This window comes from Cetorhinus maximus, unplaced genomic scaffold, assembly GCF_964194155.1.
Source record: "Cetorhinus maximus unplaced genomic scaffold, sCetMax3.hap1.1 HAP1_SCAFFOLD_536, whole genome shotgun sequence".
Lineage (NCBI taxonomy): Eukaryota > Metazoa > Chordata > Chondrichthyes > Lamniformes > Cetorhinidae > Cetorhinus > Cetorhinus maximus.
This window is the reverse complement of record NW_027596478.1, coordinates 234272-261475: the sequence shown is the minus strand read 5'-3', so window position 1 is coordinate 261475 and position 27204 is coordinate 234272. Positions and strand designations below refer to the sequence as shown.

General features: G+C 52.0%; 1 protein-coding gene across 1 annotated transcript in view; it reads left to right on the top strand.

The window, feature by feature from the left end:
* Window positions 1-473: 473 nt before the first annotated feature.
* The window catches only part of LOC144674006 (leucine-rich repeat-containing protein 71-like), a gene marked incomplete at its 5' end in the record, with an annotated part of 47799 nt that continues 21068 nt past the window's right edge, over window positions 474-27204 (top strand). The window contains 5 exons of the mRNA XM_078535583.1: window positions 474-557; window positions 1201-1284; window positions 10434-10544; window positions 22012-22093; window positions 26925-27010. Of these exons, the coding sequence (XP_078391709.1) occupies window positions 474-557; window positions 1201-1284; window positions 10434-10544; window positions 22012-22093; window positions 26925-27010 (447 nt within the window). The remainder of the gene's footprint in view (window positions 558-1200; window positions 1285-10433; window positions 10545-22011; window positions 22094-26924; window positions 27011-27204) is intronic.

The following is a 27204-nucleotide window of genomic DNA, read 5'->3' as shown; positions in this document are numbered from 1 at the left end:
TTCTGACCTTATGATGGAAGGAAGGTCATTGATGGAGCAGCTGAAGATGGTTCTCTTTGTCTTTAACCTCTATTCCTCTATATGTAAACTCGAGTAACCCAGAGGGTCATCTTATTAATTTGCCCTGTCACTTTTAAGGCCTCATGGATATGGACACTAAGATCTCTCTGACCAGCCACAGTTTTCAAAACTCTGCTATTTCTCGTACACTGTCTTTGTACATTCGATCCCCACCACCACAACCCCACCACCCAACCAAAGCCCATCTCTTCACTGCTCTCTGCGCTGAAATCTATCTGCCCATCTCCCATCTTGCCAAAGTCATCTTGAAGACTTTCACTCTCCTCATCACCATCTGCCACTTAACACATTTCATGCTGCCTGTAAACTCCGTAGTGCTGCCCCCCCTTACACCCGAGTCCAGATCATTTATAAAAACCGAGCCGAGATGAGTTTGTTTCCTTTCTCTGCAGGCACTGCGTTTGAACCGGACTCTCTTGTGGCTCTCCCTGGCCTACAATCGAATAGGAGATGGCGGAGCGACCAAACTAGCGGAGGTGAGCAAACTGGCGATGGGGCCGGGGTGGGTGAACGGTGAATGACACTTGGGCCTCCGCAGAACAGGACAGGTTGTGAGATTGCTCCAGGGTTTTATACTCCTGATAGCCAGTTGGTGATGAGAAAAAAAACCAAGCTAGTCTTTAAACAGGCCGACATCTCCTGACGGCACTCTACTCCTGTGTTGGTAAAGTATCTCTTTATATGTGCTCAAGTAACCGTTCAGCTAATGCCCTCCGCCAGGATGTACTTAACCTCAACAGATATAATTCACACTGGGGCAGGGAGTAGGATTCCTCCTGGGACACAGGGCAGGAGAATCTCTCGCAGGACATTCTGCCCACACCCCCTCTCCCCCTGCCCCCCCCCTGTGACATGGTTGAGAACGGGAGCTTCCCCCCTTGGTTGTTGGGGATCTGTGGAGTGACTGCGTGTTCCAGGTGACTGCCAGGGTGCTACGCAACCAATGCTGTCAGAGTACAGCCCAGCGAACTCATGATGCCTAGGGTTCTGTCCGGGTGGTTTGGGGCCTGGCGAGGTGTGTTGATGTGTGGTGGGGGTGGCATTGTGGGCAGTGTACCCCCAGCTTCTGTAATGGAGTTTCTGTCACTGTCAACCTCGACGCTCTTCTGTTCAGCGCAGGTTCTCGCTCCATTTGCACTAACCCACGAGGAGGTGGTGGAGAGGAGGGTCCTTCTACTCGAGACTCAGGGGAGACAGAAATCGGTAAAGCCTGCCTTTCGTTTTAGCCCACACTCACAAACACTCTGCTTCACCATTAACGCGACATATCCTGAATCTCGTCAATCTCTATTCTCACGATATGGGCTCTGCTGACCAGAGGGCTCTTTCCACGTTCCCTTGAGAAGGTGTTGGTCTGCCTTCTGGTATAAAGAGGGGCCCTTGCACTTTGTAAGGTCTGTTACTGCCCGATGCCTCAGCCTCACAGCTGATAGCGACAGCACTCTGGAATCTGATACTGACGCCCAGTCATGCAACTGCTATAGGGATCGTACAAAAGGAATGTTGCCCTTCGAGGTATTTCTGGGTGGGACCCAGTGACCTGACGTCCAGTTGATGCGGAGGCTTCCTCAGCTTCAACTTGACCAGAAAGAGCAGGGATATCCCCGACATTGAGTACAGGGAAGACTCTTTCACAGTTAGAAACCCCTGTGTGTGTTACAGGACAGGAACCCCTGTGTGTGTTACAGGATAGGAACCCCTGTGTGTGTTACAGGACAGGAAGCCCTGTGTGTCTTACAGGACAGGAACCCCTGTGTGTGTTACAGGACAGGAACCCCTGTGTGTATCATAGGACAGGAACTCCTGTGTGTGTTACAGGACAGAAACCCCTGTGTGTATCATAGGACAGGAACCCCTGTGTGTGTTATAGGACAGGAACCCCTGTGTGTGTTACAGGACAGAAACCCCTGTGTGTATCATAGGACAGGAACCCCTGTGTGTGTTATAGGACAGGAACCCCTGTGTGTGTTATAGGACAGGAACCCCTGTGTGTGTTATAGGACAGGAACTCCTGTGTGTGTTATAGGACAGGAACCCCTGTGTGTGTTATAGGACAGGAACTCCTGTGTGTGTTATAGGACAGGAACCCCTGTGTGTGTTATAGGACAGGAACCCCTGTGTGTATCACAGGACAGGAACTCCTGTGTGTGTTATAGGACAGGAACCCCTGTGTGTATCACAGGACAGGAACCCCTGTGTGTATCACAGGACAGGAACCCCTGTGTGTGTTATAGGACAGGAACCCCTGTGTGTGTTACAGGACAGGAACCCCTGTGTGTGTTACAGGACAGGAACCCCTGTGTGTGTTACAGGACAGGAACCCCTGTGTGTGGTATAGGACAGGAACCCCTGTGTGTATCACAGGACAGGAACCCCTGTGTGTATCATAGGACAGGAACCACTGTGTGTGTTACAGGACAGGAACCCCTGTGTGTATCATAGGACAGGAACCCCCGTGTGTGTTACAGGACAGGAACCCCTGTGTGTGTTACAGGACAAGAACCCCTGTGTGTGTTACAGGACAGGAACCCCTGTGTGTATCATAGGACAGGAACCCCTGTGTGTGTTACAGGACAGGAACCCCTGTGTGTGTTACAGGACAGGAACCCCTGTGTGTGGTATAGGACAGGAACCCCTGTGTGTATCACAGGACAGGAACCACTGTGTGTATCATAGGACAGGAACCCCTGTGTGTGTTACAGGACAGGAACCCCTGTGTGTATCATAGGAGAGGAACCCCTGTGTGTGTTACAGGACAGGAACCCCTGTGTGTGTTATAGAACAGGAACCCCTGTGTGTATCATATGACAGGAACCCCTGTGTGTGTATTATAGGACAGGAACCACTGTGTGTGTTACAGGACAGGAACCCCTGTGTGTATCATAGGACAGGAACCCCTGTGTGTGTTACAGGACAGGAACCCCTGTGTGTATCATAGGACAGGAACCCCTGTGTGTGTTACAGGACAGGAACCCCTGTGTGTGTTACAGGACAGGAACCCCTGTGTGTATCATAGGACAGGAACCCCTGTGTGTGTTACAGGACAGGAACCCCTGTGTATATCATAGGACAGGAACCCCTGTGTGTGTTACAGGACAGGAACCCCTGTGTGTGTTACAGGACAGGAACCCCTGTCTGTATCATAGGACAGGAACCCCTGTGTGAATCATAGGACAGGAACCCCTGTGTGTATCATAGGACAGGAACCCCTGTGTGTGTTACAGGACAGGAACCCCTGTGTATATCATAGGACAGGAACCCCTGTGTGTGTTACAGGACAGGAACCCCTGTCTGTATCATAGGACAGGAACCCCTGTGTGAATCATAGGACAGGAACCCCTGTGTGTGTATTATCGGACAGGAACCACTGTGTGTGTTTTTGGACAGGCACCCCTGTGTGTATCATAGGACAGGAATCCCTGTGTGTATCATAGGACAGGAACCCCTGGGTGTGTTACAGGACAGGAACCCCTGTGTGTATCATAGGACAGGAACCCCTGTGTGTGTTAACAGGACAGGAACCCCTGTGTGTATCATAGGACAGGAACCCCTGTGTGTGTATCATAGGACAGGAACCCCTGTGTGTGTTTTTGGACAGGAACCCCTGTGTGTATCATAGGACAGGAACCCCTGTGTGTGTTACAGGACAGGATCCCCTGTGTGTATCATAGGACAGGAACCCCTGTGTGTGTTATAGGACAGTGAACACTGTGTGTGTTTTAGGACAGGGCCTCTGTGTGTGTTATAGGACAGTAACCCCTGTGTGTGTTATAGGACAGGGCCTCTGTGTGTGTTATAGGACAGGAACCCCTGTGTGTTTTACAGGACAGGAACCCCTGTGTGTGCTATAGGACAGGAACCCCTGTGTGTGTTATAGGACAGTAACCCCTGTGTGTGTTATAGGACAGGGCCTCCGTGTGTGTTATAGGACAGGAACACCTGTGTGTGTTATAGGACAGGAACTCCTGTGTGTGCTATCAGACAGGAACCCCTGTGTGTGTTATAGGACAGGAACTCCTGTGTGTGCTATCAGACAGGAACCCCTGTGTGTGTGTTACAGGACAGGAACTCCAGTGTGTGCTATAGGACTGGAACCCCTCTGTGTGTTACAGGACAGGAACCCCTGTGTGTGTTACAGGACAGGAACCACTGTGTGTGTTACAGGACAGGAACCCCTGTGTGTGTTACAGGACAGGAACCCCTGTGTGTGTTACAGGACAGGAACCACTGTGTGTGTTACAGGACAGGAACCTCTGTGTGTGTTACAGGACAGGAACCCCTGTGTGTGTTACAGGACAGGAACCCCTGTGTGTGTTACAGGACAGGAACCACTGTGTGTGTTACAGGACAGGAACCCCTGTGTGTGTTACAGGACAGGAACCCCTGTGTGTGTCATAGGACAGGAACCCCTGTGTGTGTTATAGGACAGTGAACACTGTGTGTGTTTTAGGACAGGGCCTCTGTGTGTGTTACAGGACAGGAACCCCTGTGTGTGTTACAGGACAGGAACCCCTGTGTGTGTTACAGTACAGGAACCCCTGTGTGTGTTACAGGACAGGAACCCCTGTGTGTGTTATAGGACAAGAACCCCTGTGTGTGTTACAGGACAGGAACCCCTGTGTGTGCTATAGGACAGGAACCCCTGTGTGTATTATAGGACAGTAACCCCTGTGTGTGTTATAGGACAGTAACCCCTGTGTGTGTTATAGGACAGTAACCCCTGTGTGTGTTATAGGACAGGGCCTCTGTGTGTGTTACAGGACAGGAACCCCTGTGTGTGTTACAGGACAGGAACGCCTGTGTGTGTTATAGGACAGTGAACACTGTGTGTGTTTTAGGACAGGGCCTCTGTGTGTGTTACAGGACAGGAACCCCTGTGTGTGTTACAGGACAGGAACCCCTGTGTGTGTTACAGGACAGGAACCCCTGTGTGTGTTATAGGACAAGAACCCCTGTGTGTGTTACAGGACAGGAACCCCTGTGTGTGCTATAGGACAGGAACCCCTGTGTGTATTATAGGACAGTAACCCCTGTGTGTGTTATAGGACAGTAACCCCTGTGTGTGTTATAGGACAGTAACCACTGTGTGTGTTATAGGACAGGGCCTCTGTGTGTGTTACAGGACAGGAACCCCTGTGTGTGTTATAGGACAGGAACTCCTGTGTGTGCTATAGGACAGGAACCCCTGTGTGTGTTACAGGACAGGAACGCCTGTGTGTGTTACAGGACAGGAACCCCTGTGTGTGTTACCGGACAGGAACCCCTGTGTGTATTATAGGACAGGAACCCCCGTGTGTGTTACAGGACAGGAACCCCTGTGTGTGTTACAGGACAGGATCCCCTGTGTGTGTTACAGGACAGGAGTCTTTGGGTGTGTTACAGGACAGGAGTCCCTGGGTGTGTTACAGGACAGGATCCCCTGGGTGTGTTACAGGACAGGAACCCCTGTGTGTGTTACAGGACAGGAACCCCTGGGTGTGTTACAGGACAGGAACCCCTGGGTGTGTTACAGGACAGGAACCCCTGGGTGTGTTATAGGACAGGAACCCCTGGGTGTATCATAGGACAGGAACCCTTGTGTGTGTTACAGGACAGGAATCCCTGGGTGTGTTACAGGACAGGAACCCCTGGGTGTGTTACAGGACAGGAACCCCTGTGTGTGTTACAGGACAGGAACCCCTGGGTGTATCATAGGACAGGAACCCCTGTGTGTGTTACAGGACAGGAACCCCTGTGTGTGTTACAGGACAGGAACCCCTGTGTGTATCATAGGACAAGAACCCCTGTGTGTATCATAGGACAGGAACCCCTGTATGTGTTGCAGGACAGGAACCCCTGTGTGTATCATAGGACAGGAACCCCTGTGTGTATCATAGGACAGGAACCCCTGTGTGTGTTACAGGACAGGAACCCCTGTGTGTATCATAGGACAGGAACCCCTGTGTGTGTTACAGGACAGGAACCCCTGTGTGTGTTATAGGACAAGAACCCCTGTGTGTGTTTTTGGGCAGGAACCCCTGTGTGTGTTATAGGACAGGAACCCCTGTGTGTGTATCATAGGACAGGAACCCCTGTGTGTGTTATAGGACAGGAACCCCTGTGTGTGTTATAGGACAAGAACCCCTGTGTGTGTTTTTGGGCAGGAACCCCTGTGTGTGTTATAGGACAGGAACCCCTGTGTGTGTATCATAGGACAGGAACCCCTGTGTGTGTTATAGGACAGGAACCCCTGTGTGTGTTATAGGACAGGAGCCCCTGTGTGTGTTACAGGACAGGAACCCCTGGGTGTGTATCATAGGACAGGAACCCCTGTGTGTGTATCATAGGACAGGAACCCCTGTGTGTGTTATAGGACAGGAACCCCTGTGTGTATCATAGGACAGGAACCCCTGCGTGTGTCATAGGACAGGAACCCCTGTGTGTGTTATAGGACAGTAACCCCTGTGTGTGTTATAGGACAGGGCCTCCGTGTGTGTTATAGGACAGGAACCCCTGTGTGTGTTATAGGACAGGAACCCCTATGTGTGTTATTGGACAGGAACTCCTGTGTGTGTTATAGGACAGGAACCCCTGTGTGTGTTATAGGACAGGAACTCCTGTGTGTGCTATAGGACAGGAACCCCTGTGTGTGTTACAGGACAGGAACTCCTGTGTGTGTTACAGGACAGGAACCCCTGTGTGTGTTACAGGACAGGAACCCCTGTGTGTGTTACAGGACAGGAACCCCTGTGTGTGTTACAGGACAGGAACCCCTGTTTGTGTTATAGGACAGGAACCCCTGTGTGTGTTACAGGACAGGAACCCCTGTGTGTGTTATAGGACAAGAACCCCTGTGTGTGTTACAGGACAGGAACCCCTGTGTGTGCTATAGGACAGGAACCCCTGTGTGTATTATAGGACAGTAACCCCTGTGTGTGTTATAGGACAGTAACCCCTGTGTGTGTTATAGGACAGTAACCCCTGTGTGTGTTATAGGACAGGGCCTCTGTGTGTGTTACAGGACAGGAACCCCTGTGTGTGTTACAGGACAGGAACGCCTGTGTGTGTTATAGGACAGTGAACACTGTGTGTGTTTTAGGACAGGGCCTCTGTGTGTGTTACAGGACAGGAACCCCTGTGTGTGTTACAGGACAGGAACCCCTGTGTGTGTTACAGGACAGGAACCCCTGTGTGTGTTATAGGACAAGAACCCCTGTGTGTGTTACAGGACAGGAACCCCTGTGTGTGCTATAGGACAGGAACCCCTGTGTGTATTATAGGACAGTAACCCCTGTGTGTGTTATAGGACAGTAACCCCTGTGTGTGTTATAGGACAGTAACCCCTGTGTGTGTTATAGGACAGGGCCTCTGTGTGTGTTACAGGACAGGAACCCCTGTGTGTGTTATAGGACAGGAACTCCTGTGTGTGCTATAGGACAGGAACCCCTGTGTGTGTTACAGGACAGGAACGCCTGTGTGTGTTACAGGACAGGAACCCCTGTGTGTGTTACCGGACAGGAACCCCTGTGTGTATTATAGGACAGGAACCCCCGTGTGTGTTACAGGACAGGAACCCCTGTGTGTGTTACAGGACAGGATCCCCTGTGTGTGTTACAGGACAGGAGTCTTTGGGTGTGTTACAGGACAGGAGTCCCTGGGTGTGTTACAGGACAGGATCCCCTGGGTGTGTTACAGGACAGGAACCCCTGTGTGTGTTACAGGACAGGAACCCCTGGGTGTGTTACAGGACAGGAACCCCTGGGTGTGTTACAGGACAGGAACCCCTGGGTGTGTTATAGGACAGGAACCCCTGGGTGTATCATAGGACAGGAACCCTTGTGTGTGTTACAGGACAGGAACCCCTGGGTGTGTTACAGGACAGGAACCCCTGGGTGTGTTACAGGACAGGAACCCCTGTGTGTGTTACAGGACAGGAACCCCTGGGTGTATCATAGGACAGGAACCCCTGGGTGTGTTACAGGACAGGAACCCCTGTGTGTGTTACAGGACAGGAACCCCTGTGTGTATCATAGGACAAGAACCCCTGTGTGTATCATAGGACAGGAACCCCTGTATGTGTTGCAGGACAGGAACCCCTGTGTGTATCATAGGACAGGAACCCCTGTGTGTATCATAGGACAGGAACCCCTGTGTGTGTTACAGGACAGGAACCCCTGTGTGTATCATAGGACAGGAACCCCTGTGTGTGTTACAGGACAGGAACCCCTGTGTGTGTCATAGGACAGGAACCCCAGTGTGTGTCATAGGACAGGAAGCCCTGTGTGTATTATAGGACAGGAACCCCTGTGTGTGTATCATAGGACAGGAACCCCTGTGTGTGTTATAGGACAAGAACCCCTGTGTGTGTTTTTGGGCAGGAACCCCTGTGTGTGTTATAGGACAGGAACCCCTGTGTGTGTATCATAGGACAGGAACCCCTGTGTGTGTTATAAGACAGGAACCCCTGTGTGTGTTATAGGACAAGAACCCCTGTGTGTGTTTTTGGGCAGGAACCCCTGTGTGTGTTATAGGACAGGAACCCCTGTGTGTGTATCATAGGACAGGAACCCCTGTGTGTGTTATAGGACAGGAACCCCTGTGTGTGTTATAGGACAGGAGCCCCTGTGTGTGTTACAGGACAGGAACCCCTGGGTGTGTATCATAGGACAGGAACCCCTGTGTGTGTATCATAGGACAGGAACCCCTGTGTGTGTTATAGGACAGGAACCCCTGTGTGTATCATAGGACAGGAACCCCTGCGTGTGTCATAGGACAGGAACCCCTGTGTGTGTTATAGGACAGTAACCCCTGTGTGTGTTATAGGACAGGGCCTCCGTGTGTGTTATAGGACAGGAACCCCTGTGTGTGTTATAGGACAGGAACCCCTATGTGTGTTATTGGACAGGAACTCCTGTGTGTGTTATAGGACAGGAACCCCTGTGTGTGTTATAGGACAGGAACTCCTGTGTGTGCTATAGGACAGGAACCCCTGTGTGTGTTACAGGACAGGAACTCCTGTGTGTGTTACAGGACAGGAACCCCTGTGTGTGTTACAGGACAGGAACCCCTGTGTGTGTTACAGGACAGGAACCCCTGTGTGTGTTACAGGACAGGAACCCCTGTTTGTGTTATAGGACAGGAACCCCTGTGTGTGTTACAGGACAGGAACCCCTTGGTGTGTTACAGGACAGGAACCCCTGTGTGTGTTACAGGACAGGAACCCCTGTTTGTGTTATAGGACAGGAACCCCTCTGTGTGTTATAGGACAGGAATCCCTGTGTGTATCATAGGACAGGAACTCCTATGTGTATCATAGGACAGGAACCCCTGTGTGTATCATAGGACAGGAACCCCTGTGTGTGTTACAGGACAGGAACCCCTGTGTGTGTTACAGGACAGGAACCCCTGTGTGTGTTACAGGACAGGAACCCCTGTGTGTGTTACAGGACAGGAACAACTGTGTGTGTTACAGGACAGGAGTCCCTGTGTGTATCATAAGACAGGAACCCCTGTGTGTATCATAGGACAGGAACCCCTGTGTGTATCATAGGACAGGAACCCCTGTGTGTGTGTTACAGGACAGGAACCCCTGTGTGTGTGTTACAGGACAGGAACCCCTGTGTGTGTGTTACAGGACAGGAACCCCTGGGTGTGTTACAGGACAGGAACCCCTGGGTGTGTTACAGGACAGGAACCCCTGGGTGTGTTACAGGACAGGAACCCCTGGGTGTGTTACAGGACAGGAACTCCTGTGTGTGTTACAGGACAGGAACCCCTGTGTGTGTTACAGGACAGGAACCCCTGGGTGTGTTACAGGACAGCAACCCCTGGGTGTGTTACAGGACAGGAACCCCTGGGTGTGTTACAGGACAGGAACCCCTGTGTGTGTTACAGGACAGGAACCCCTGTGTGTGTTACAGGACAGGAACTCCTGTGTGTATCATAGGACAGGAACCCCTGTGTGTGTTACAGGACAGGAACCCGTGGGTGTGTTACAGGACAGGAACTCCTGTGTGTGTTACAGGACAGGAACCCCTGTGTGTGTTACAGGACAGGAACTCCTGTGTGTATCACAGGACAGGAACCCCTGGGTGTGTTACAGGACAGGAACCCCTGGGTGTGTTACAGGACAGGAACCCCTGTGTGTATCATAGGACAGGAACCCCTTGGTGTGTTACAGGACAGGAACCCCTGGGTGTGTTACAGGACAGGAACCCCTGTGTATATCATAGGACAGGAACCCCTTGGTGTGTTACAGGACAGGAACCCCTGGGTGTGCCCTAGGACAGGAACCCCTGTGTGTGTTTGATGGGACAGGGACTCCGTGTGCATTATGTGTGCTTTATCTGTTGCTGTTCTTCCCCCCACACCAGCCTCCCTCTGCCCGGCGCCCTGACTCTAAGAGTGAACGCAGTACCAGCCAGCTGGGCAGTAGCACCAACATCGAGAAGTCAAAAACTGGCAGAGTTACCTCCAAGAAAAGGGTAAGAGAAAGACTAAACAGCCCAATAACAGCTTGAACAGATTCCTAGCTCTCAGTGCGGACGGCAGGGCTCCCAGTGAACTGTTCAACGTTAAGGTCTGGGGTTTGGAGCGCTTCCCTTGAAGCCATAGAGTAATCCCTTCACAATTGTATCTATCTCTGGTAATTCCTGCCATCCGTTTATGATTCTGCTGCACCTTTGCACTGTCAGGTTCCAGGCCTAAAGGAGTGAGGTCTTATCACATCCTCGCCTTCAGTATTACCTTCCTCTTACTAAATAAAGTCAATCTCAATGTGTCGCTATCTCCCTTGTTGCCCAATGTGCTGAATTGTTTCATCAGCTCTGATTTCCCAGCCCGATCGAAGGACCCTGCTTTTCTCTAATACCTCTCGCTCCCTCAGAATGTCCCCAAAGCACCTCGCAGCCACGGCGAGACCTTTGAAACGCGGCCAGCGTTTTCGTTTCGGAACTCCGACATCCCGATTTTGCGCACGGTGCGATCCCACGCACGGCCACGTGACCAACGACGAGGTAACGGTCAGATGGGCGGAGCAGTGGCGAATGGAGTTTAACGTGAGGTGGTGCATTTTGGGAGGACCAACAAGGCACGGCCATACACGACGAACGGTCGGACCCTGGGAAGTACAGAGGATCGGAGGGTCCTTGGCGTGCATGTCCATAGATCCCTGAAGGCAGCAGGGCAGGTAGATAGGGTGGTTAGGAAGGCATATGGGATACTTGCCTTCATTAGCCAAGGCATACAATACAAGAGCAGGGAGGTTATGATGGAGGTTATGATAGGACAAAGCATACTCACCCCTAGGCTTCTCACCTTCATTGTCCTCATAACCCACAAGGGAAGAAACATCTAACCTTACTCTTATTCTTCTTCATACTTCAGCCATTCAGTTCTTTGGCTTTATAGTAGTTCCAACTCAGCTAATGGACCTCTACGTCTCCCTTTGGAATCAAGGTCTACAACTAGAAGGTCACTGTTTCAAAATAAGGGTCGCTCATTTAAGACAGAGATGAGGAGAGGGTTGAGAATCTTTGGAACTGTCTTCCTCCTCAAGAGATGGTGGAAGCAGAGTCTTTGAATATTCTTAAGGCAGAGCGAGAGAGATTCTTGATAAGCCAGGGGGGTGAAAGGTTATCAGGGGTAGGCGGGAATGTGGAGTTGAGGTTACAATCAGATCAGCCCATGATTTTATTGAATGGGCAGGGCAGACTCGAGGGGCTGAATGGCCTACTCCTGCTCCTTGTTCATATGTTAGGACAGCTGCACATCCCCTTGGAGTGGACGAGTTGGATAAGACTATCGTGATTTCCCTAGGATTGGATGGGTTTGCTGGGAATACTGTACCTCTGCCAGGATTGGACGTGTCGAGCGTGACATCAACAGTTCTCGTCTCCTGGTTGATAACATCTCTTCCAACAATTTTGAGAGACCTGGTCACCAAACGGAACACCTTGCTCTGGCTCAACATTTTCTCATGTCCTAAGATCCTTGGTGCAATCGTTGCAGTAAATCGAGTCTCAGAACTCTTGGAATGACCAATCCCTTGTCATAAATGAGGTCCCTCTCTGTTCATCATGCTGTCTGAGAATGGGATTGTACGGCATTGTATGCTGGTCATCCTTTGACACAGTACCCTCTGACCTGAGTACGTTCGTCGTCAGGTTTCTGGGCATCTCTGGTTTCATTCGGTCGCTGAGTTGCTGGTAAAGATGTGGCTGTTGTCAATGCAAAGGTTTCTACCCCTTCAACTAAGGCTGTGTCACCTTGTTCCGGTCTTACCACTAGGATACAGGACAAAGCATCTGCTGTAGTCTGGAGTTTCCCAGAACGTACCCTGTCTTTGCATCAAACCTCATCATCCTCAGTCTGAATCATTGTACTTGCGGAGGCATTTTTGCTAACTCCTTAGAATTTAGGAGTGTCACTCAGGGTTTGTGACTGGTCTCTATCTTGAAGTAGAGACCACGGACATAGATACAAACTTTTCATAAGCCTGTGTAGCAGCTAAAGCCTCTTTCTCTGTCACAGAATATCTCTGTTCAGCCCCTGTCAGTGTATGGATGTCTGCACACTCCGTCCGCCTGTACCTGGAGCTCCCAATCCTGTGGAAGGTGTATCTGCAGCAATGAGAGTGGGTGGTCCTGGGCCATAGTGAGCCAAAATATCAGCATCTGTTTGGTTTCCTCAAAAGATCTCTGATCTGCTTCCTCCCAGCACCATGTAACAGCTGACATAGTGGCTCACTAACGACAGCTAGGCTGGTCAGGAGCTTTCCCGCTTGGTTTACCACATCCATGAATCTCTGGAGTTCAATCAAATTCCGGAGAGCTGGAAATTCCTCGATTTCTCTTGCCTTCCGTGGACCGACTCAACGTGCCCGAGGACCTTGACAGCCGGCTGTGAGAATTGACATTTGCTGCTGAGTCTCAGCGCCGTTTCCATTGCAGCACAGCTCACGCTCCACAAGTGTCACGTTCTGTCTGAGTGGATCCACGGATCAGGACATCATCCATGTGACGTGCAACTCCATCCAGACCTTCCCGGATCGTTGGCGTTGTCCCTCTGGGAGGTTTCTGGTGCTCACCTGATGCTGAAGGGTGACCAGTTGGAACAAAGCCTCCCGTCAGTGCAATGAAGGTCATCAGCAACTTAGACTCTTTGTCGAGGGGTTGTTGCTGATGACTACCGGCGGCATCGAACTTTGTGAAGATTGAACTCTTCCCTAATTTTGCGAAGCTCTGGTCCGCAGACGGCAGAGGATGAACTTCACGTCTGGCTGCTTTGTTCGGCTCTGTAAGATCCACACCGATTGTGATCGATCCGCTGGGTTTTGGCACTGGCACCAACCCCCGAGCACCGGTCACAGGTGAAATAACTCCCTTGCTTCAACCATGGGGCAGAAATTTGCGCTGAGCGGGTTTGGGGGCAGGCGCGCGCCCGACCCACTCGAGCGCGAAGCGATGGGCGATGACATCAGGCGAGCATCCCGACATCATCGCGACACACACGCGATATTTCGGCCGGCGGGCAAGGGGAGTGGGTAGCACACCCGCCGACAATTAACAGGCCCTAGTAAGGCCGTTAAAGTTACCATTGAATGAAATTTTTTTCACTGCCCATCCAACCTTACGGCTGGCGGGGCCGGAGAAAAGGCCAAGCGGCCTTTGGATTTTTATTTTTAGGGAACCTCATCCACGGGCGGGATGAGGTGTTTGGCGGCAATTAAGAACTAAATCAAATGTTTAACATTTCGTTAATAAGGTGTCCCCGCTCGTGGGACAGAGCCACGTGAGCGCGGACACGTTTTTAACGTGGCTAAGTTTTTTATTGCTGATTTTTTGAAAAGTCTTCAACTCCCTCGAGGCAGCTCTGTGCCTCAGAGAGCTTCCATTGCACCCGCAGGCGCGAATTTCCCCGCTCTCCCTCCTCCCCACCCAGCCAGCGTGAAACCGACGCCCGATCGCGGGCGGTTGTCACTGTCATGTCCGCTCCCGCCCGATGAGGGGGAAAACCCTGCCCATAGAGTCCATCTCCTCCTTTATCTTTGGCAAGGGCGAACGAGGAACCTCTCTGGGTGCAAACAGACGCGCTGGCTTTGTTTCAGGGCGTGGAGCAATGCGATACGCTGGTCTTCAGCTTCCCTCCCCCCCTAAGTCCTGTGAACCCCTGTGGAAATGCAGCTCCGAAGTTTTTTGGGCTGACCTTGTTGGCTCTCCAGTTCCCCTACTCCGCAGATCGGATGTGAGCCGGTACAGGGTTTCCTGTTTCAGAGCGAACAGCTCTGGTTCAGGATCACATACAAGGTTTTCAGTGGTTTTTCTCTCTCTGTGTTGAAGGCCCCATGCCCTTGAGATCGATACCTGCTGGCCCATGTAGATTTTCGCAGGATGGGTAAAGAGAACTTTTCTCAGTGTCAGAAGGACCCCAAACTGCTGCATGTGTGTCTAACTGAAAGTGTGTCTTAGTTCCCTGGACGAGGATATCAGCCCTCCAGCAGCATCCACTTTGTGCCTGGATCTCCCCGAGGAGAGACATCTCAATATCTATTTCTGTGGACCTTGCCACAGTCTAAAAGCCTCTCTTCTTGCTTATTGTGGACAGGCTCCTTGCCTACGACACATGATGTTGCGCATCACGTGCACACTGAGGGATGTGGCTCTGGGGAATGATATTATATATAAATAAGGTTTAGAATAGCTATGGAAAAGGACCAGTGCAGTCTGGCGTAAAATGCTTCATTGGAGACGGGATCAGGATGCATTTGTTCCACGTCAATTAGAGTCGAAAATTGGCAAGCAAACTGTCAAGGAACTGTCAGTCAGAGCTGCCTCGGAGGAGAAGATAGTTCAGGTACAGTCAAGGGTGAAAGGCAGGGTAACCAGGGTCAGGATTACCCAGCTGACCATAGTGATAGAGAGTGAGATAAAGCAGAGAAAGAGGGGAAATGACAGGGGCCAGTTTGAGAATAGAAGAGACAACAAGGCTGAAGACAGAAAGTTCAGAGGGCAAGTGAAAAGAGGAATAAGTCTCCTGCTTTCCTGCAGCACTACCCCCCCCGCCCGGCGATCCTGTACCCCCCACCCCACCCCCCCACCCCGGCGATCCTGTACCCCCCCCCCGCAATCCTGTACCCCCCTGCCCGTGATCCTGCACTGTACCCCCTCCCGCGCAACACTGGCCCCACCCCTCCCCTCCCCTCCCACTTCTGACCACCCCACCCCCCTCTCACTCCTGGCACTCCCCACTTTCCTGCGCGGTGACCAGAACTGGGCTCATTACTCTCGTCGTTCCCTAACCAAAGCTTTATGAAGGTTCAGTGTAACCTCCCGGCCCCTGTACTCAGTGCCTCCCTGTCGGAAGCCCAAACGTCTCCGCCCTTTGCTAATCCCTTTCTGCATTTGTCCTGCCACCTTCAAAGATCGATGCAGATGAAACCCCAGGTCCCTCTGACCCTGCATCCTCTTTAGAATCGTACCATGAAGTCTATATCGCCTCTCCCTATTCCTTCTACCAAATTATATCACCTGACAATTCTCTGTTCTAAATTCCATCTGCCAATTTTCTGCCCATTCTGTAGCCTGCCTGTGCCCTGTGCCCATCACCCACACTGTTTGCCACCGCCCCACGTTTGATGTCATCAGTAAATTTTGGAACTTTATTCTGTTTTCCACTATCCATATAGAAAAGAAGTATTGATGTTAGCACTGACCCTTGGGGGTCACCACTGTCTACCATCTTCCAGTCTCCTTAACACTCGTTGTTTTCTGTCCTTTTTATCCAAGCCGGCAGTGTCTCTAGTTGCTATTGCCCTTGCTGTTCCTGTGCCCCTTCCGTTCCTGCGAAACCCTCTTATCCTGAAAGAGCCATGGAATTTGTTCCGTTAAAAATACCTCCGACCCAAGGTACAGGCAGCGGTGGAGGGACTGGGGAACTTTTCACACTGTCCCTGAGTTCAAAGGCATTTGACACACAACAGACTTGGGAGCAAAGTTAGAGTCGGTGGAATTGTGGACAGTAGCAGCCATGGATACAAAATTGGCTGAGTGACAGGAAACAGGGACAGTCCTAGTTAATGGATGTCTTTCAGGCTGGAGGAAGGTTTGTATTGGAGTTCCTCAGGGGGTCAGTCTTGGGACCCTTGCTCTTCCTGATGTATATTATTGACCTAGACCTTGGCGTGCAGGGCACAATTTCGAAACGTGCAGATGATAACGAAACTTTGGAAGCACTGCGAACTGTGAGGAGGATAGTGTCGAACTTCAGAAGGATACAGGCGGGTTGGTGGAATGGGCAGACAGGTGGCAGATGTCGTGCAATGCGGAGAAATGTGAATGAATCACTTTGGTAAGAAGAAGACTGAGAGACAATATAACTTGGAGGGTACAATTCTAAAGGGGGTGCAGGAAAACAGAGACCTGGGTTGTTTTTGTGCGTAGAGGGTACAGAATGGGGCACACAGACGCCAGACTACGCCTGAGTGAGATGTAGATTGAGCGAGGAGTTGGGAATTTGCTTTGGCTGGGAATTTCTGGTACTTTAAATTTAAAGTTATGAAAAGCTGAGGAGTTAGGTTCTTCCTCTCGCGCATTGTTAGTTGAATAGCCTAGTTAAACAGGGAGCTGCCTGAAGTGGCAGTTATCTGTCAATCGGTCGAATGTTTGTGGAAGGGGTGCCGATCAAGCGGGGCTGCTTTGTCCTGGACGGTGTCGAGCTTCTTGAGTGTTGTGGGAGCTGCACTCATCCAGGGCAAGTGGGGAGTATTCCATCACACTCCTGACTTGTGCCTTGTGGATGGTGGACAGGCTTTGGGGAGTCAGGAGGTGAGTTACTCTCCGCAGGTTTCCCAGCCTCTGACCTGCTCTTGTCGCCACAGTATTTATATGGCTGGGTCCAGTTCAGTTTCTGCAACGAAAGTTCACTAAACTAATCCCTAGGATGGAGGGACTGTCCAATGAGGAAAGATTAAATAGACCGGGCCTTTATTCCCTGGGAGTTTAGAAGAATGAGAGGTGATCTCATTCAAACATACAAAATTCTTACAGGGCTCGGCAGGGTAGATGCAGGAAGGGTGTTTCCCTTGGCTGGGGTGAGGCGTGGGGGGGTCTAGAACCAGGGGACACAGCCTCAGAATACGGAGCAGGTCATTGAGGAGTGAGATGAGGAGGAATTTCTTCACTCGGGTTGGTGAATCTTTGGAATTCTCTACCCCAGAGGGCTGTGGAGGCTCAGTCATTGAGTACGTTCAAGACAGAGATCGATAGGTTTCTACATATTAAAAACACCCAGGGATATGGGGTTAGTGTGGGAAAATGGAATTGGAGTAGAGGATCAGCCATGATCTCATTGAATGGTGGAGCAGGCTCGAAAGGCCAAATGGCCTACTCCTGCTCCTATTCCTTATGTTCTTACAAGCCATTAAAGGTGGTAGGACAGGTTGGGAGAGTGGTTAATAAAGCATACAGCATCCTGGGCTTTATTAATCGGAGCATAGAGTACAAGAGCAGGGAGGTCATGTTCAACTTGTATAAGACATTGGTTTGGCCTCAGCTGGAGTATTGTGTCCAGTTCTGGGCACCGCACTTTAGGAAGGATGTGAAGGCATTGGAAAGAGTGCAGAGAAGATTCACGAGAATGGTTCCAAGGATGAGGATAGTTCGGTGCATAGACTGGAGAAGTTGGGACTATTCTCCTTGGAGAAGAGGAGGCTGAGAGGAGATTTGATGGAGGTGTTCAAAATCATGAAGGGTCTGGACAGAGTCGATAGAGGGAAACCATTCCCATTGGTGGAAGGATCGAGAATGAGACAGGGACAGATTTAAAGTCATGGGCAAAAGAGGCGATGGAGACATGAGGAAAGACTATATGATGCAGTGAGCAGTTAGGATCTGGAATGCACTGCCTGAGAGTGTGATTCAATCGAGGCTCTCGAAAGGGAACTGGATAATTATCTGAAAAGTAAGAATTTTCAGGGCTATCGGGAAAAGGCAGGGGATTTGCACGAGGTGAACTGCCCCTTCAAAGGGCCAGAACAGACAAAATAGGCCAAATGGCTCCTTCTGTGCTGTAACTATTCTATGATTCTGAGAGTTGTCAGCAGGACTTAAAACTAGGCACTGTAAGTCCAAATGTGTTTCTGGAGGGGGAAAGGATTCAGGATTACAGTGAGAAGGTGGGTAGGTGGGCATTGAGGGATATGGGGAGAGAAGGTAGGTGGGAAATGAGGGATATGGGGAGACTGTGGGGATCGAGGGATATGGGGAGAAGGTGGGTAGGTGGGCATTGAGGAATATGGGGAGAAGGTGGGGATCGAGTGATATGGGGAGAAGGTGGGGGTAGGTGGGGATCGAGGGATATCGGGAGATGATGGGTAGGTGGGGATTGAGGGATATGGGGAGAAGGTAGGTAGGTGGGCATTGAGGGATATGGGGAGAAGGTGGGTAGGTGGGGATTGAGGGATATGGGGAGAAGGTGGGTAGGTGGGCATTGAGGGATATGGGGAGAAGGTGGGTAGGTGGGGATTGAGGGATATGGGGAGAAGGTGGGTAGGTGGGGATTGAGGGATATGGGGAGAAGGTGGGTAGGTGGGGATTGAGGGATATGGGGAGAAGGTGGGTAGGTGGGCATTGAGGGATATGGGGAGAAGGTGGGTAGGTGGGGATTGAGGGATATGGGGAGAAGGTGGGTAGGTGGGGATTGAGGGATATGGGGAGAAGGTGGGTAGGTGGGGATTGAGGGATATGGGGAGAAGGTGGGTAGGTGGGGTTTGAGGGATATGGGGAGAAGGTGGGTAGGTGGGCATTGAGGGATATGGGGAGAAGGTGGGTAGGTGGGGATTGAGGGATATGGGGAGAAGGTGAGTCGGTGGGGATTGAGGGATATGGGGGAAGGTGGGTAGGTGGGCATTGAGGGATATGGGGAGAAGGTGGGTAGGTGGGGATTGAGGGATATGGGGAGAAGGTGGGTAGGTGGGGATTGAGGGATATGGGGAGAAGGTGGGTAGGTGGGCATTGAGGGATATGGGGAGAAGGTGGGTAGGTGGGGATTGAGGGATATGGGGAGAAGGTGGGTAGGTGGGGATTGAGGGATATGGGGAGAAGGTGGGTAGGTGGGCATTGAGGGATATGGGGAGAAGGTGGGTAGGTGGGGATTGAGGGATATGGGGAGAAGGTGGGTAGATGGGGATTGAGGGATATGGGGAGAAGGTGGGTAGGTGGGGATTGAGGGATATGGGGAGAAGGTGGGTAGGTGGGCATTGAGGGATATGGGGAGAAGGTGGGTAGGTGGGGATTGAGGGATATGGGGAGAAGGTGGGTAGGTGGGGATTGAGGGATATGGGGAGAAGGTGGGTAGGTGGGGATTGAGGGATATGGGGAGAAGGTGGGTAGGTGGGGATTGAGGGATATGGGGAGAAGGTGGGTAGGTGGGCATTGAGGGATATGGGGAGAAGGTGGGTAGGTGGGGATTGAGGGATATGGGGAGAAGGTGAGTCGGTGGGGATTGAGGGATATGGGGGAAGGTGGGTAGGTGGGCATTGAGGGATATGGGGAGAAGGTGAGTCGGTGGGGATTGAGGGATATGGGGAGAAGGTGAGTAGGTGGGCATTGAGGGATATGGGGAGAAGGTGGGGGTAGGTGGGGATCGAGGGATATGGGAGAAGGCGAGTAGGTGGGCATTGAGGGATATGGGGAGAAGGTGGGTAGGTTGGGATTGAGGGATATGGGGAGAAGGTGAGTCGGTGGGGATTGAGGGATATGGGGAGAAGGTGAGTAGGTGGGGATTGAGGGATATGGGGAGAAGGTGGGTAGGTGGGGATCGAGGGATATGGGAGAAGGTGAGTAGGTGGGCATTGAGGGATATGGGGAGAAGGTGAGTCGGTGGGGATTGAGGGATATGGGAGAAGGTGAGTAGGTGGGCATTGAGGGATATGGGGAGAAGGTGGGTAGGTGGGGATTGAGGGATATGGGGAGAAGGTGGGTAGGTGGGCATTGAGGGATATGGGGAGAAGGTGAGTCGGTGGGGATTGAGGGATATGGGGAGAAGGTGAGTAGGTGGGCATTGAGGGATATGGGGAGAAGGTGGGGGTAGGTGGGGATCGAGGGATATGGGAGAAGGTGAGTAGGTGGGGATTGAGGGATATGGGGAGAAGGTGAGTCGGTGGGGATTGAGGGATATGGGGAGAGAAGGTGGGTAGGTGGGGATTGAGGGATATGGGGAGAGAAGGTGGGTAGGTGGGGATTGAGGGATATGGGGAGAGAAGGTGGGTAGGTGGGGATTGAGGGATATGGGGAGAGAAGGTGGGTAGGTGGGGATTGAGGGATATGGGGAGAGAAGGTGGGTAGGTGGGGATTGAGGGATATGGGAGAAGGTGAGTAGGTGGGCATTGAGGGATATGGGAGAAGGTCAGTAGGTCGGGATTGAGGGATATGGGGAAAAGGTGGGTACATGGGGATTAAGGGATACGGGGAGAAGGTGAGTAGGTGGGGATTGAGGGATATGGGGAGAGAAGGTGGGTAGGTTGGGATTGAGGGATATGGGGAGAGAAGGTGGGTAGGTTGGGATTGAGGGACATGGGGAGAGAAGGTGGGTAGGTGGGGATTGAGCGACATGGGGATGGGGAGAGCAAAGGATAGAGTAAGAGGGATGAGGGAGATGAGAGGGGAGAAGGAGGGGTGAACAGTGAAGGACGGGGTGAGAGGGTGAGTGAGGTGATGAGGGAGGGATGGGAGTGAAGGAGGGGGAAGAGGGAAGGGTAGGGGTGAATCGGGATGAGAAAGGGGTGGGGGCAAAGCGGGTGTGAGGGATGAGGCGGTGAAGGAACGGGTGAGGGAGAGTTTGAAGGAGGGGGTGAGAGGGTGAAGGAGGGGCTGAAGCAGCGGTTGCGGGGTTAAGGAGGGGGTGAGGGGCAGAACGAGGGAGTGAGGGGCAGAAGGAGGGGGTTTAAGGAGGGAGTGAGGGGCTGAAGGAGGGGGTTTAAGGAGGGTGTGAGGGGCTGAAGGAGGGGATTAAGGAGGGTGTGAGGGGCTGAAGGAGGGGATTAAGGAGGGTGTGAGGGGCTGAAGGAGGGGGTTTAAGGAGGGTGTGAGGGGCAGAAGGAGGGGGTTTAAGGAGGGTGTGAGGGGCTGAAGGAGGGGATTAAGGAGGGTGTGAGGGGCAGAAGGAGGGGGTTTAAGGAGGGTGTGAGGGGCAGAAGGAGGGGGTTTAAGGAGGGTGTGAGGGGCAGGAGGAGGGAGTGAGGGGCAGAAGGAGGGGGTTTAAGGAGGGAGTGAGGGGCAGAAGGAGGGGGTTTAAGGAGGGTGTGAGGGGCAGAAGGAGGGGATTAAGGAGGGTGTGAGGGGCTGAAGGAGGGGGTTTAAGGAGGGTGTGAGGGGCAGAAGGAGGGGGTTTAAGGAGGGTGTGAGGGGCAGAAGGAGGGGGATTAAGGAGGGTGTGAGGGGCAGAAGGAGGGGGTTTAAGGAGGGTGTGAGGGGCAGAAGGAGGGGGTTTAAGGAGGGTGTGAGGGGCTGAAGGAGGGGGTTTAAGGAGGGTGTGAGGGGCAGAAGGAGGGGGATTAAGGAGGGTGTGAGGGGCAGAAGGAGGGGGTTTAAGGAGGGTGTGAGGGGCAGAAGGAGGGGGTTTAAGGAGGGTGTGAGGGGCAGAAGGAGGGGGTTTAAGGAGGGAGTGAGGGGCTGAAGGAGGGGTTGAGGGATTAAGGAGGGTGTGAGGGGCTGAAGGAGGGGGTGAGGGACGGAGAGTGGGTGGGAGGGGCTGAAGGAGGGGGTGAGGGACGGAGAGAGGGTGGGAGGGGCTGAATGAGGGGGTGAGGGGCTGAAGGAGGAGGTGAGGGACGGAGAGTGGGTGGGAGGGGGCTGCTCTGTTGCACATGCAGCATTTGCAATGTGTGAGGTCAGTTGTTCCCCAATGTGTTCAGGTCTTTGCAGTAATTTATGTTCCTGTTCCTGGTTTCTATAGAAAGAACTTGGAATCCCAGATAAATTTATTTCTCAAACGCAGCTTTCTCTAAAGAAAGAGGAAGTCAGGATGATGAGAAGAGGTAAGTTTACCCACTGGAGAAAATATCTCTGGTGATTTATGTGAACCAAGAGGGAAAGAGGGGAACTGAGAGGGACAGAGAGAAACAGAGGGGAACTGAGAGGGAAACAGAGGGGAACTGAGAGGGACAGAGAGAAACAGAGGGGAACTGAGAGGGAAACAGAGGGGAACTGAGAGGGAAAGAGAGAAACAGAGGGGAACTGAGAGGGGCAGAGAGAAACAGAGGGGAACTGAGAGGGAAACAGAGGGGAACTGAGAGGGAAAGAGAGAAACAGAGGGGAACTGAGAGGGAAAGAGAGAAACAGAGGGGAACTGAGAGGGAAACAGAGGGGAACTGAGAGGGAAAGAGAGAAACAGAGGGGAACTGAGAGGGAAAGAGAGAAACAGAGGGGAACTGAGAGGGAAAGAGAGAAACAGAGGGGAACTGAGAGGGAAAGAGAGAAACAGAGGGGAACTGAGAGGGAAAGAGAGAAACAGAGGGGAACTGAGAGGGAAACAGAGGGGAACTGAGAGGGAAAGAGAGAAACAGAGGGGAACTGAGAGGGAAAGAGAGAAACAGAGGGGAACTGAGAGGGAAACAGAGGGGAACTGAGAGGGAAAGAGAGAAACAGAGGGGAACTGAGAGGGAAAGAGAGAAACAGAGGGGAACTGAGAGGGAAAGAGAGAAACAGAGGGGAACTGAGAGGGAAACAGAGGGGAACTGAGAGGGAAAGAGAGAAACAGAGGGGAACTGAGAGGGAAAGAGAGAAACAGAGGGGAACTGAGAGGGAAAGAGAGAAACAGAGGGGAGAGAGAGGGAAAGAGAGAAACAGAGGGGAATTGAGAGGGACAGAGGGAAACAGAGGGGAACTGAGAGGGAAACAGAGGGGAACTGAGAGGGAAAGAGAGAAACAGAGGGGAACTGAGAGGGGAACTGAGAGGGAAAGAGAGAAACAGAGGGGAACTGAGAGAGAAACAGAGGGGAACTGAGAGGGAAACAGAGGGGAACTGAGAGGGAAACAGAGGGGAACTGAGAGGGAAACAGAGGGGAACTGAGAGGGAAACAAAGGGGAACTGAGAGGGAAAGAGAGAAACAGAGGGGAACTGAGAGGGAAACAGAGGGGAACTGAGAGGGAAAGAGGGGAACTGAGAGGAACTGAGAGGGAAAGAGGGAAACAGAGGGGAACTGAGAGGGAAAGAGAGAAACAGAGGGGAACTGAGAGGGACAGAGAGAAACAGAGGGGAACTGAGAGGGAAAGAGAGAAACAGAGGGGAACTGAGAGGGAAACAGAGGGGAACTGAGGGGGAAAGAGAGAAACAGAAGGGAACTGAGAGGGAAACAGAGGGGAACTGAGAGGGAAAGAGGGGAACTGAGAGGAACTGAGAGGGAAAGAGGGAAACAGAGGGGAACTGAGAGGGAAAGAGAGAAACAGAGGGGAACTGAGAGGGACAGAGAGAACAGAGGGGAACTGAGAGGGAAAGAGAGAAACAGAGGGGAACTGAGAGGGAAACAGAGGGGAACTGAGGGGGAAAGAGAGAAACAGAAGGGAACTGAGAGGGAAACAGAGGGGAACTGAGAGGGACAGAGAGAAACAGAGGGGAACTGAGAGGGAAAGAGAGAAACAGAGGGGAACTGAGAGGGAAACAGAGGGGAACTGAGAGGGACAGAGAGAAACAGGGGGGAACTGAGAGGGAAAGAGAGAAACAGAGGGGAACTGAGAGGGACAGAGAGAAACAGAGGGGAAGAGAGGGAAAGAGAGAAACAGAGGGGAACTGAGAGGGAAAGAGAGAAACAGAGGGGAACTGAGAGGGACAGAGGGAAACAGAGGGGAACTGAGAGGGAAACAGAGGGGAACTGAGAGGGAAACAGAGGGGAACTGAGAGGGAAAGAGAGAAACAGAGGGGAACTGAGAGAGAAACAGAGGGGAACTGAGAGGGAAACAGAGGGGAACTGAGAGGGAAACAGAGGGGAACTGAGAGGGAAACAGAGGGGAACTGAGAGGGAAAGAGAGAAACAGAGGGGAACAGAGAGGGAAACAGAGGGGAACTAAGAGGGGAACTGAGAGGAACTGAGAGGGAAAGAGGGAAACAGAGGGGAACTGAGAGGGAAAGAGAGAAACAGAGGGGAGCTGAGAGGGAAACAGAGGGGAACCGAGAGGGAAACAAAGGGGAACTGAGAGGGAAAGAGGGGAACTGAGAGGGAAACAGAGGGGAACCGAGAGGGAAACAGAGGGGAACTGAGAGGGAAACAGAGGGGAACCGAGAGGGAAACAGAGGGAAACCGAGAGGGAAAGAGGGAAACAGAGGGGAACTGAGAGGGAAAGAGAGGGGAACTGAGAGGGAAACAGAGGGGAACTGAGAGGGAAACAGAGGGGAACTGAGAGGGAAACAGAGGGGAACTGAGAGGGAAAGAGAGAAACAGAGGGGAACTGAGAGGGAAAGAGAGGGAAACTGAGAGGGAAACAGAGGGGAACTGAGAGGGAAAGAGAGAAACAGAGGGGAACTGAGAGGGAAAGAGAGGGAAACTGAGAGGGAAACAGAGGGGAAATCCCTGGCGGAACCCAAACTGAGCATCAGTGAGCAGGCTGTTGTTGAGTAGGTGCCGCTTGCTAACACTGTCAATGAGCCATTCTGTAGACTGATGGGGCGGTAATTAGCCAGTTGGATTTGTCCCTTTTGTGTACAGGACATACCTGGGCAATTTTCCATATTGTCAGTTAGATGCCAGTGTTGTAGCTGTACAGGAACAGCTTGGCTAGGGAGCACAAGTCTTCAGTACTATTGCCGGAATATTGTCAGGGCCCAGAGCCTTTGCAGTATCCAGTGCCTTCAGCTGTTTCTTGATATCACGTGGAGTGAATTGAATTGGCTGAAGACTGGCATCTGTGATGCTGGGGACCTCCGGAGGAGGCTGAGATGGATCATCCACTCGGCACTTCTGGCTGAAGATTGTAGCAAACGCTTCAGCCTTATCTTTTGCACTGATGTGCTGGGCTCCTCCACCATTGAGGATGGGGATATTTGTGGAACCTCCTCGTCCAGTGAGCTGTTTAATTGTCCAACACCATTCACAACTGGATGTGGCAGGACTGCAGAGCTTAGATCCGATCCATTGGTTGTGGAATTGCTTAGCTCTGTCTTATACTGTCTAGCATGCAGGTAGTCCTGTGTTATAGCTTCACCAGGTTGACACCTCATTTTTAGGTATGTCTGGTGCTGCTCCTGGCATGCCCTCCTGCACTCTTCATTGAACCAGGGTTGATCCCCTGGCTTGATGGTAATGGTAGAGTGGGGGATATGCTGGGCCATGAGGTTACAGATTGTGTTCGAGTACAATTCTGCTGCTGCTGATGGCCCACAGCACCTCATGGATGCCCAGTCTTGAGTTGCTAGATCTGTTTGAAATCTATCCCATTTAGCACAATAATAGTGGGACACAACATGGAGGGTATCCTCAAAACAGGAATTCGTCTCCACAGGGACTATGCGGTGGTCTCTCCTACCGATACTGTCTTGGGGTCCAGAGTCAATGCTGAGGACTCCCAGGGCAACTCCCTCCCGACTCTATACCACTGTGCCGCCACCTCTGCTGGGACTGTCCTGCCGGTGGGACAGGACATACCCAGGGATGGGGATGGTGGTGTCTGGGACGTTATCTGTAAGGTATGATTCTGTGAGGATGACTATGTCGGGCTGTTGCTTGACTAGTCTGTGAGACAGCTCTCCCAATTCTGGCACAAGCCCCCTGATGTTAGTAAGGAGGAATTTACAGGGTTAGGTTTCTGGTGCCGAGGTCATTTTAGACTTCATATCAGTTTTATGCAACTGAGGGTCTCGCTCGGCCATTTCAGGGGGGTGCAATTAAGAGTCGACCACGCGGCTGTGGGGTCTGGAGTCACGTGTAGGCCAGACAGGGTAAGGAGGGCAGATCTCCCTTCCCCTAAAGGGGCATTAGTGAATCAGATGGGGTTTATACGACAATCGATGATGGTCGTCATGTTCACCGTCACTTTATATTCCAGATTTATTATCTGAATTTATATTCCACCAGCTGCCGGGCTGGGGTTTGAACCCGGGTCTCCCGAGCATTAGCCTGAGGATGACTGGTCCGAGGACATTAACCCCAATGCCACCGCCTTCCCCTTTAAATAGCTTTCCTCTGTGTTAGTGAATGAAGGTTTAGAGTAAGTGGCAGGTTGCCAACTGGGCTAGAGGTGGCAGGGTGGGTAGGATTGGCAGGATGACAGGAAGGTGTGCTCAGGTCGGTTTGGGTTGGTAGGGAGTCATAAGGTCAAGGGGGGGTGGGGGGGAAGAGTTGGGGGGTCAGAAGGGAGTTGGGGGGTCAGTTGAATGGTAGGGTCAGCTGGGATTCGGGGGGGGGTCAGTTGAATGGTAGAGTCAGCTGGGATTCGGGGGGGTGGTCAGTTGAATGGTGGGGTCAGCTGGGATTCAGGGGGGGGTGGTCAGTTGAATGGTGGGGTCAGCTGGGATTCGGGGGGGGTCACTGGGCTCAGTTGTCTCGAAACTCAGGAGTTCAGTATTGTTTTGTCCTGTCTAACAGTTGCGGGGTAACTGAGCCGGTAAGTTGGTGGGAACTACCTGTTGACTCTGACTCTAACTCAGAGCTGCAGACTTTGTCAGAGGATTCCAGAAGCAAGGGAATTGACCACTGGGCAATTCCACGGAGATGTTGCATTGGGATCCCGGAGGGAAGCCCTTAGTGCACCGTCTCCAGAGTGACCATCCGGACAGCTGAGGACCTGGGCCAATGGGTTAGGGCCTCTCACCGTCCCAGCGCTCGGTTACACGGTTAATAATCTTGCAGCTGTAAATTGTGCCTTTTTTGCTTTCAGGATCCGTGGCTTTGGATGCCAGAGGCAGCAAAACAAAGCTGCACCGTTCAGTGAAGGAGAAACGTGCCGTCACACAGGAACAGGAGGTTTGAGCACAGCAGCATATTAACATCAAATCATCATTTGGACTGTAGTTAAGGAGTGCATGCTCCAATATGTCTGTCTGCATTCAGCAAATGTTAGATATGTGAATGTTTTCATCATTCAGACTCTGAAAGATCAGTGTTTCCATAGTACGCGAGACTTCAGTTTCAATGGGGAGTGTGTGGGTTCAATGTTG